This window comes from Mobula birostris, chromosome X, assembly GCF_030028105.1.
Source record: "Mobula birostris isolate sMobBir1 chromosome X, sMobBir1.hap1, whole genome shotgun sequence".
NCBI lineage: Eukaryota > Metazoa > Chordata > Chondrichthyes > Myliobatiformes > Myliobatidae > Mobula > Mobula birostris.
In genome coordinates, this window is record NC_092402.1 from 46,629,939 (window position 1) to 46,642,101 (window position 12,163).

The 12,163-nt window shown below is 42.6% G+C and overlaps 1 protein-coding gene across 1 annotated transcript in view; it reads right to left on the reverse strand.

Annotated features, from left to right (window-relative positions):
• Positions 1-12,163, reverse strand: part of rapgefl1 (Rap guanine nucleotide exchange factor (GEF)-like 1) — an 83,573-nt gene that overhangs the window by 52,431 nt on the left and 18,979 nt on the right. The window contains exons 2-3 of the mRNA XM_072248865.1: positions 6,495-6,573; positions 1,369-1,519 (exon numbers count right to left, since the gene is read on the reverse strand). Of these exons, the coding sequence (XP_072104966.1) occupies positions 1,369-1,519; positions 6,495-6,573 (230 nt within the window). The remainder of the gene's footprint in view (positions 1-1,368; positions 1,520-6,494; positions 6,574-12,163) is intronic.

Genomic DNA, 12,163 nt, shown 5'->3' on the forward strand with positions numbered 1-12,163 from the left:
AGATGAGGAAATAAACTACATTGATCTGGATATTAACTCTCAAAAATGGGAGCTTGCGGTTGCATTAGGGGTCAAAGTGTAGAAAGTTTGGAACTGGAACCAAAGCTGATTCAGAACTGTTTGCAGAGCGACACACACAAAATGCTGGAGGAACTCGGTAGGTAAGGCTATTTGCCTCTGTTTTAATGCAAGTGTGTTGAGTGGCCAATCCGCTCACAGAATGCAGCTGGTCATTTAAATATTATAATGTAGTTGACTGACTTCACGTCAAGTCAATCCATGGTGAAGCACAGGTGACTGGGAAACAAGCCAGCCGATATACAGACATGAACGTTTGAGGTAAATGTTGTTGCAGCACTATTTGTTCACCCAAAGGGACATTTCCATAACCACTGCAATAAAAGCATTGGCATATGATCAGGCCTCGTCCCCATTTTGAGACCGACTTCTTTCTCATCGCCCATCCCTCGACCATTGCCGTGGTTTCTCTCATTGGCCTGAGAGCGTCACAATTCAAATTCTGCAATGCAAGCATCTGGATTTCACGTCCTCAAACTCACCAGTCCCAAACCCACCCTCCACACAGATCTCTCATTCAAACTAAAATATGGGCTGTTGCTTTCACAGAATTAGTGTACATCATTTCTGAGAGATGATATCATTATCTCGGTTTCTCCCTGCAGACATGGACCATAAATATTCACATCATTTTCTTTCAAAGACTTTCACAGACATTGAGATACAAAATTCATATTTTATGAAAGGCCTTAATAGAATGGACGTGCAGAGGACGTTTCCTGTCGTGGGGGGAGTCTTGAACCAGAGGGCACAGCCTCAGAATACAGTAGAAGGATGTCCCTTCAGAACAGATGAGGAAGAATTTCTTTTGCCAGAGGCTAGTGAACCTGTGGAATTCATTGCCACGGACTGCTGTGAAGGCCAAGTCATTGAGTGTATTTAAAGCGGAGGTTAATATGTTGTTTAATTAGTGAGGGTAACAAAGGTTATGGGGAGAAGGCCATTCCAGGAGTGTGTGGGTTGGGGCTGGCTGCGTTAGCACCAGGGGTGTGGGGCAACCCCCAGTTCTTTCTCAGACTGTGATGGCCGTTGACACAGGTGACACATTTCACAGTATGTTTTGATGTACATGTTAATTGGGCACACAGGTGTAACTGAATAGCAGGGCCTTGTTAGGCCGGAAGTGCTTGTTACTGTACTAATCTAGAGCGCAGAGTAGAGGCAGGAGAATGGGGATGAGAGGGATAATTAATCAGCCATGATCAAATACCAGAGCAGACTCGATGGGCCAAATAGCCTGATTCTGTTCCTAGACCTTAAGTCTTATAACTAATTGAGGTAGCCACCTACCTTAAGCAATTTTACGGCTGTTTCATCTTCGAGAAGTAGATCCTTGCATTTCTCTGCCCAGTCAACTGTGACCTTGAGAACCTTCTGCTTCTTCAGTTCCAGGTAACCCTTGTTAGAGTTTTCAGCCTTCTCGGACTCACTTGCACAGTACGTAGTACACTGTTAAGGACAACAGCACTCACACCTAAAAAGGCAAGCTGGCCATAACTCAGCTTAAGAATATCAGATAAGAGAATATTTACTGTTAAATGTAAATATCAATGAAAGTTGTTGCTAAGATACAAGAAATACTGATGGTATCTACTGAGGAGGAACTTCTTTAGCCAGATGGTGGTAAATCTGTGGAATTCATTGCCACAGATGGCTGTGGAGGCCCTGTCACTGGATAGATTTAAAGTGGAGGTTGATAGGTTCTTGATTAGTCAGGGTGTCAAAGGTTATGGGGGGAAGGCAGCAGAATGCGGTTCAGAGGGATAATAAATCAGCCATGATGGAAAGCGAAGCAGACTCAATGGGCTGAATGGCCTAACTCTGCTATGTCTTATGGTGTACTCAATATGATGTAACATTTGAACACCAAAGTTCTTAACGACTGTACCAGAAACAGTATTTAATTGGTTAAGCCTCACTACAAAATTAAGAGTCGAGTCCTCTGCTCATTGATCCATGTTGGATTATAGCAGTTTCCAGAAATCTAATCACCTATCCCGTAACTGTCTTTCTATCCGGAAGGCACCAACTCTGGTGAAATCTGTGCTTTGGGTGTGTTGTTTTCCTTTGGTACCTGGCTACTCTACCAGAATTCTAGGAGATGGGAGCGGGGGAAGGAGTGGAGAGGTTATAGTTAAACCCAAACTTTCCTCCTTTCCATATGACACAAAGGCACTTACTTACAGGGGACAGAGACTGCAAGTGGGAACTGTTGGTGATATTATTCCCTTACTACTTTCTAAGACACCTCTTCTATCCTATGGACCCCTACCATTAACCTAAGTGTCCATGGACCCCAGGTTGGAAACTCCTGTTCTAAGGGAATTGAATTTCAGCCTAAAAAACTCAGCCATGTCCCAAAAAAAAGAAAAAAGATACACAATGCTGGAAGAACTCTGAGTCAAGCAGCATCAAGAAGTATATGTCAAAGTTTCAGGTCACAGCCCAAAGCATCCAGCACCTGCAGTTTCTTTTGTCTTCTGACCCCAATTGGCTCCTTTCTTATTCTGAGCTTCTAGCTCCCCACCCTTGGAAACAGGAGCATCCTCAAACGGGAGGCATGGAATCCAAATCCCCAGCTTGTCTCGAGCATCCTGCATTAGTGCAGCAGACCAGCATCCAGGGAACATGGAGTGCGGCAGCCACAGCGACATTGGTACTTAGCGCAGTAAAAGACGAGGGAGGTTCAGGTTAGAGAGGATGACTCTAATTTGACATTCCATGGATCCAACTCAGCAATTAACCAAGGATTACCCAGGATTACCAAGGTTACTGTCAGCGATAGTACTGATGTACTCATGGGAACGTGTGCTACCCTATTATGGAAAGTTGAGGGTTCCTGACGCAATACCAATGCGTTGAACTAACTCCACAGAAGGTGGTGATCACAGCAAAACATCTACTGAACAGCCACTCCTTTGGCGAAGGGAACTCAATAATCCTTGTCTATTCCCAGCTTTTGGAAAATGTTTGTGGTTGGAATGGGTAAGGACCTGCTTTCTCTGCTCCCTCTCACAGTCCAGCTGCTCACATATGCGGCCACTTGTGGACGAGCTTACTCATGGAGGAAGGCAGGAGAATGAGGGGCGACTTTACAGAAATGTTTCAGATTACGAGGGGCATAGATAAAGCACAAGGTAACAGTCTTTTCTCCAGGGTCGGTGAGTCCAAAACTGGAGGGCAGAGACTTTGGGCGAGAGTGGAAAGATTGAAAAGGGATCTGACGGGTAACTTGTTCACATTGAGAATGCTATATGGAATGAGCTGCCAGAAATAGTAGTTGAGGCACGGAGAGCAGTAAAGCTTAAGAAGCACTTGAATGGGTACATGAATGGGCAAGGCTTAGCAGAATATAGGCTGAACACAGGAAATTGAGACTAGCTGGGTTGGCATAGACACATTGCGCCAGAGGACCTGTATCTATGCTCTATGACTGAGAACTGAACAATGTCAGGGGTGTATGCTGACAGAAGGTGGGAAACTGTGCTGGGGAAGATTCATCTATATGGCCCGAGGCTTACTAGAAATGAATCACCAAGTCTCACTTGCATAAACTTAGTGATCTGTAGACACCGGGTGGATTTTCTGATCTGTTTACCAAACAGGTTGCTGGTGACTTTGTTTGGTTTTGACGCTCGAACAGCTAATGACTAATCCTTGTGGCTAACCCATTAGATGGTGAACAAATGGAGCAGTGGGAGAACATGTGCATAGATCATTAAAAAGCCAAGCAACACACACACACAAAATGCTAGAGGAACTCAGTAGGTCAAGCTGTACTTACTGAGGGGAATAAACAATATTTCTGGCTGAGACCCTTCATTAGCACTAGTCAGGGATAGGTAACCAACAAAACTAATGAAATGGACTTTTTATCTAGAAGGCTAACCTGCAAAAGAGTTGAAGTTCTACCAAAGGAATATAAAACCTTGATCATCCTTGACAGAAAAATGGAGGCTACATGAGAGGAAAGGTTTAGATTGATCTTAAGAGTGGGCTAAAAGGTTGGCACAACATCATGGGCTGAAGGTCCTTTATTGTGATGTACCGTTCTATGTTCTATCCCTCACCAGGAACACTGAACTGTTCTGGCCACCATTCCTTAAGATGGACATAATAACTCTGGAGGGTCATGAATAACATAGCAGCTGGGAAATATACAACAGGCAACCAAGAGCACCTAAGGCCATGGATGCTACTACACTCTGTGCCACCACAGGCCTGAAGCAGAGATTGTTCCATTGAACAACAACTCTCTTGTGTGCCATAAAGCTCACAGGGGAAATTTGGAGAAAGTGCAGAAGAGGCTTATCTGGATGCTGCCTGGATTAGAGAGTATGTGCTGCAAGGAGAGGCTTTGGGGGTTGCAATGGGGGAACCAGATAGGATCTTTTTCTCCCAGGCTCGCATTGTCCAATACTAAAGGGCATGCATTTAAGGTGAGAAGAGGAAGGTTCAAAAGACAAGTTCCTCGCGCCCCCCCCCCCCGACACCACCCCTATACAGAAAGTGATTGGCGCCTAGAACGCTTTGCCAGGGGTTGTGGTGGAGGCAGATATGATAAAAGCTTTTAAGAGGCTCTTAGATTGGCATGTGAATGTAGGGATTAGGACCATGTGCAGACAGTAAGAATTAGTTTAATTATATATTATTACTTTAATTTGTTTGGCATATCACAGGCTAAAAGGCCTGTTCCTGTGCTATTTTATGTTCTGCAAGAAACAAAGTGAGAGCAAACATAAAAGAGAACCTTAAAGTATTTTAAGAACAAAATTGAGGTTATAAGAGGCCACTCAATGACTACAATGGAAATTTACTCATGCAGACATAGGGTATGATTGAAGTGTGAAAAACCCAACAAAGAAAATGGTGCTAGAGACACAAAGAAAGTTGGCTAAAGTTGTTTAAGAGAACGTATTTGAAAGTTCTGCTGCTTTAAAACTGCATCGCCTGATCTAATCCTGGGTTGCTGGGGGAAGCATAGAATAAAATTACAAATGTTAAATCCTTGTTCAAAAATTGTTGTTTGGGTAAACGTTGTAATTTACAGACTAGTCAGTTTAATCTCAGCATTGGGCAAAGTTTCCAGAGGATCATCAGAGACAGACTTAAACAAGTTTAAATTGATTAGAGAAAGCCAGTCTGTTAAATTTTCACTTTTTAAAAAATTTTAATTTGATAGAGGTTTTTATTTTATTAATGTAGTAACAAAGAAGGTCAATGAGGGCAACATTGTCGATATGGTATATATGGATTTGCAAAAGACATTGGACAAGCTGCCACTCAGAGGGCTCTCAGAAAGACTAAAAGTAATGGAATAAAAGAGGCTGCTGCACAGAATGGACAGAAAATTGTACAATTAATTTAGGGCACCATGGTAGCACAGTGGTTAGCACAGCACAATTATAGCGCAGGGCGTTACAAAGTTTGGATTTCAATTCGAATGCCAACTGTAAGGAATTTGTATGCATTCTCCCTGCGACCATGTGGGCTTCCTACAGGTGCTCTGGTTTCCTCCCACAGTCCAAAGACATACGGGTTAGTAGGCTAATTGCTCATTGGGCCAGAAGGGCCTGTTTTGTTCTGTATTTCAGAAAGGGAGGGAGGGAGGGAGAAGGGAAAAGGGAGAGGGTAGAGACAGAGAGACAGCCAACACCTTTGATGCACTTCCAGAGTTGAGGTGGAGGTGAATTCGAAAGTAACTTTCATAAAGTTAGCTGAAAGGGAAAAAAAAATACAGGGCTGGTGAGATGGCAGGAAAATGGGACTAGTTGATTGCTCGAGGATAGGACAGTGGGTTGAATCACTTGAAGATGGCACTAGTGTAACACGGTGACAAGTTGTGAGTAGCTTACAAAACTTCACTTCATCTCATGTTCTTGATAATTATTGCTTATTAATTTATTTTTTTGTATTTTCTTTCTTTGATATTTGTACAGATCATTGTCTTTTGCACATTGATTGTTATCAGTCCTGTTGGATGTGATATTTCATTGGTTCTTGAGTGTTTCTTGTATTTACTGTGATTACCGCAAGAAAATGAAACTCAGGGTTGTATATGGTGACATAGATGTGCTTTGATAATAAATTTACTTTGAAGTTTGAATGGACTTTTTATGTTGTAACCTTTCTATGTTAAAAGATACAAAATGGCATTTTAAGCTTCAATAAAAAGGGTGTGGAACATACATTAAGGGAGAAAAGTAAATACCGGAGTCATCTTTAACTGCTAGAGATTATAGAAAATCCCTAAAAACTAAGAGTGATCATTAAATTTCTTGTACATTCAGTTGTGAATGAAAGATGTTTAAACACCATACCCAATGAGTGGGTCGTTGTAAGCTTTGCCAAGCAGCTGCAGTTTTCTGTTTGATTTAGTAATGAAAACTGTGCGATGTTTTCTGAAGGAAGGATATTGTTTATGCAGGACTTGCAGCAACTTGTCAGTCGGCATGAAGACCGAGTGGGTGAGAAGGAAATCGTCCAAGAGAATCTCTGTAAAGAGATGAAAAATCATCAGACACAGGTCGTTACATGTAGAGAATACATACTACACACACCAAAAACCATGATAACCTCAGCACAGCAGATGACACTCAAAATTCAAAGTAAATTTATTATTAAAGTACATATACAATCAGTGGCCACTTTATTAGGTACCTTCTGTACCTAATAAGGTGGCCACTGAGTGCATGTTTGTGATCTTCTGCTGTTGAAGCCCATCCACTTCAAGGAAAATGATGGTTGAAGGGTAATGACTATTCCTGAACTTGATCGTATGGGACCCAAGGATTCTGTACCTCCTTCCTGATAGCAGCAGTGAGAGGAGAGCATGGCCTGGATGGTGGGGTCCTTGATGATGGATACTGCCTTCTTATGACAGCACTCCTTGTAGATGTGCTCAATGGTGGAGCAGGCTTGGCTTGTGATGGGCTCTTTCGGCTGGTTTAGCACTGAAGCCTCCAAAATTGAACATTATGCCAAAAAAAAAAACAAAGCCCATAAACTAGCTCTGCAGCTTTTGAGCACTTTAGGGTGAGGTGTAAGGAGATGAAGTGTCGCACCCATAGAGCTGCCACAATCGCCAATCAGATTGGGGGTGGAGGGGTGGGGGTGAATCTGGGAAGATCTACAGAAAGATTCTGCAAAAATAAACATGAATGGGTGTGGTGGAGGGTTCCAGGGTGCCTAATATGCCACGTAGCAGAAAACTGGCCTTCCAAACTTTCTGCTTTCTGTTAAGTGGTTTCACCACCAATTTCTTTCCCTTCATTTTGATTCTCAAACTTTTCCTTGTGTTTTACCCGGGAACTTTGGATTGTGGAATTGCCGGACAACAAGCACGTCAAGAAGCAGGGACTGGAATTGTGGCATCTTCTGTACATCATTTCTATATCAAAACAAATTTTATTCATAATAACCGTGCAATGCCTTTTTATTCTTATATTTATAGTCAATGCACTAAGTAGTGTTTTATTACCAATAGGACTATTGCCACCCATGTGACCCTTTGGAATGGTACACTACTTCAATAATTCAGGGGCTCTGTCTCCCGACCCAGTCCCAGATATGGAAGAACCCTATACTGTGGTCCTTCCCCACTGAGCCCTTGTGGTGGCTGCACCAAGCTTTAGTGCGTCCCTCAGCACGTACTCCTGCAGCCTGGAATGTGCCAGTCGGCATTCCTCTACGAATATCTCAATGTGCTGGCAGACCAACAAGTTCCTGAAGACCAAAAGGCGTCTTTCACCAAGTTGTTAATCTGCCAGCAGCATTTGATGTCCGTCTCTGTGTGCATCAAGCAGGGAGGTTGCTCTTTGTTGCTCGAGCTATTGGAATCTCCAGTTTCTCCCATCCTCCAAGCTGCCCCTTCACAGGTCAGTCAGGTTTGCGACTACTGCTCCACATGGAGGACAATTACAGGATTTAATCATTGTGTGCCGGTGGAGCGTACGGTTTGGTTTGAACATGTGCTTTAAGTAAATCCTGTTCTGTGCAGCTCGGCTCAGTGGTAGCTCTCAAACCCGCAATTCAGATGGTCATTTGCAAACGTAATCTAGACTGATTTTCACAAGTACTACTGAGGAACATCTGCACCATTGGAGGTGCTGACTTTCAAATGAGACATTTGTCCTGACAAATACAATCAGATTTATTTATCACATGTACGGTTAACATACAGTAAAATGTGTCATTTGCATTAACAACCAACACAACCCAAGGATTTGCTGGAGCAGCCCATAAGTGTTGCCACACATTCCAGTATCAACGTAGCATGCCTACTGTGCTTGGCAGGAAGATACATTCAGATTTTTACACTATATCAAAAAAATAATGGCCGTTGGTTTGCTGGGAAAATATTGAAGCCTTAAAAGCTGGCAGACTGACACTGTATAATACTATTACATTGCTGCAATGCAGATACATCATGTGACTCCTCTGTCCAATCAGGAATGGAGCATGAACATTCACATAAATTCAGATTCAGTTTTATTTATCACGTGCATGTCAGAGCATACAGTGAAATGCGTCATTAGTATTAATAATTAACATAACCAATGATGAGCTGGGGGGAGGAAAAAGAGGGGCAGCCCACAAGTATTGCCACATATTCCAGTGCAGACATAGCACGCCCACAAATGTTCAGCAGAACACAAGCAGCAACAGCATCAATGACAGAACAAAACAAGACAATAGAGAACTGCATGCCCATACTTAAAGGTGCAGTACGACATGGAAACGAGGCAACACACACAAGATGCTGAAGGAACTCAGCAGGTCAGGCAGCGACAATGGCGGGGAAGTGAACAGTCGATGGTTTGGGCCGAGCCCCATAATCAGGACTGGAAAGGAAGGAGGCAGAAGCAAAAATACGAAGTATGGATGAGGGGAAGGAATACAAGCTGGCAGGTGATAGGTGATACTGGGTGAGGGGGAAGGTTAGCGATACGAGGGATTGGCAGGAGATGGGCTGAATTAAAGGGCTGAAGAAGAAGAAGAAGAAATCTAATAGAAGATAGTAGACCACGGAAGAAAGGGAAGGAGGAGGGGGAACCAGAGAGAGGTGATGGGCACGTGAGGAAAAGAGGAATGAGAGGAGAAGCAGACTGGGGAATGGAAAGAGAGAAGGAGGAATGGGTGAGAAATCACTAACAGTTGAAAAAATTGATATTCATGCCAAGAGTTTGGAGGTTACCCAAACAGAATGAGAGGCGTTGCTCCTCCAACCTGAGTTTGGCCTCATCATAGCAGTAGAGGCGCCATGGATAGGCATCAGAATAGGAATAGGAAGTCGACTTGAAATGGGTAGTCACCATGATCAACTTCCAGAATCCACAGAATCTCTTGTGTTTAGGAAACCGAGGCTCCCCCCCCGCCCCCAAACTGCCCTAGTGATTCTGAGATACCCGAAAGCATCATTTGAATGGGTTAGGAATCTGTAACCAATGCCTGCCCTTCACATCTTATCAATGATTGCTCTTCAACTGGTCAGTCACCTCAACTTGCATTTGTAGGTTGAAACAGTGGACGGATGGCAGGTTACTTCAAAGGGAGAGAGAAGTACTTGAAGTACTGCATGAAATGAGCTATTTAAATACAAGATTATATTATTTTTTTCTGTTCCTTTATAGTCCAAATTACAAGCCTTAATAGACCTTGAATAAGTGAGTGAAATGTGAAAACTTCATGATTCCTAAATGAAATAACAGAGTACACTTAGCCTGGTTCTTTACTTGGTATGAGCTCACAATGAAAAACATCCCCCAGTATCACACTTCATCCCCTTCCCCACCCACCTAGCTTTCCCCTCACCTACCAGCTTGTTATCCTGCACCCCCCCCCCACCTTCTTATCCTGGCTTCTTCTCCTTTCTTTTCCAGTCCATTCTTGATGAAAGGTCTCTGCCCGAAATGTCAACTGCTCATTCCTCTCCACAGAAGCTGCCTGACCAGCAGAGTTCCTCCAGCATTTTGTGTGTGCTTCTCGAAATTGGATTTGGCTTGACAATCTCAAATGGAGATCACAGCAGAGCTGATGTAGGCACTAAATAAAAGATGCCACTTAATCCCATTAGTCCGGGGAGATTTGAAATTGTGTTTTAAAAGGCAGCACAGTAGCACAGAAGCTAGTGTAACACTACAGTGCCAGCGATTGGGGTTCGATTCCTGCCACTCTCTGTAAGGAGTTTACATTCACCCCGTGACCACATGGGTTTCCTCCCACATTCCAAAAACATACAGATTAGAAAGGATTAGTAATCTGTGGGCATGCACTGGAAGCATGGAAACACTTGCAGGCTAACCACCCCCCCCCCACGCCCAGCATATCCTTCGACTGTGTTGGCCGTTAATGCAAATGACGCATTTCACCGTATGTTTTGATATACATGTGACAAATAAAACTAATCTTCCTTTCTTCCTTTAAAGCACTCAAGACCAGCCAACCTTCAATGTAATTTTCTATGTATCCATTGCAAATAAACAGTTCAGACAAACTCCGGCATTTGTATAATACTCGTCATGATACGCAAAAGTTAATGACTCCGTCTCAAGTTGTAGTGATTGGCACTTGTCCCCGGTCACAAAGATTGACTCATGTTGTGCGTTCTCCTCTGTCCTCAGAAGTTCAGTTTTACAAGTTTCTATAGTTGCAGATGTCAGAAGAGTTCATTGTGTACTTTACTATTTTGTGTGTGTGTGGCACACAAATTTGCTTCTAATTTTTCAGTAATAACTAAACTTCAGAGATAACTAATCTTCAGAGATACTTTATTGAATGTGAAGTGCTCTGAAGTCTTCAAAGACAGTGATATATATATATACATTGTTCTTTCAGAAGTGCTTACCATAATACAATTTAATGGTCTTCACCTTATTTTTAAAGCTAGTGAATGCAAAGTCCAAGTTCTGCAAAATAAGTTAATCGTAAACCATGCAAGTTTCATACACACCCACTAAATAATGTGTCCATCTCAATTACACAAAAAAACGCCGAGAAAAAATATAGCTGCAATCATACACATTACATTCACTTCTACAAAATAGCCTGTCTTTATCTAACAAAATGGATTCAAACATAAAAGAGCACCGTTTCTCACTAAATAAATTATCAATAATTTAATTAGATGCAGGGTGCTCCATTTTGTTAGTCATTGGCCAAAGTAGGGGTGCATGGTGATATGCAACAAGAGCTGGAAAACATTCAAGCACAAGTTGGTAAATAACTGAGCATTTGCAACACACAAATGTCCATCTCTAACAAGAGTCCCGCACCATCACATCACTGACTTCCCACCATACAGCATTCTGGAAGTCACAACTGATTAGAAAATTAACTAGATCATGTAAATACTATTGCTGAAAACAGGCAGAAATATTTCACAAAGATGAGAAAACCTGCAGATGCTGGAAATCTAAGCAACACACACAAAATGCTGGTGGAGGAATTCAGCAGGCAAGGCAACATCTAGGGAAAAGAGTAAACCGTCGATGTTTCGGGCAGAGACCCTTCATCCGGACTGGGAAAAAAAGATGAGAAGTTACAGCCACCTCCTGATGACTTCCCTGTGCCTTTTCTTCAAGCCACAACTCACCAGTTAAGTGCCATCAAGCAGTTAATCTGATCAACCATGGGGGTGCCCACCGCAGCCCCCCCCCCCATCACTGCACTGTAAATTTTTATAACATTTACATTGCAAATACATGCTGGTATTTATGGACATTTTATTCCATACCCATACTTGAACCTTTAACTTTATATTTTACATGATTCTTTGTAATCGTTGAATGTCATTTTTGTTGCATGTCACACCAACACACCACAGCAAAGTCCTAATACATGCAAACATGTATGGTGAATAAAGTTGACCCTTGATCCTTGAGGAGTGAAATTTTTAAACTGTTTCTTGAGCTTGGTGACTGCGGCTAGAACACTCAAAGCACAATACCACTCAGGACAAAATAGCCCACTGGATTTGCACCTTGTCTGCCAACCCAACACATTCACTCTCTCCTCCTCCAGCATTCTGTACCTTCAGTGCATGCCATGTAAAAAATGAGTGGCTGCAACTTTCCTAAGCTACAAG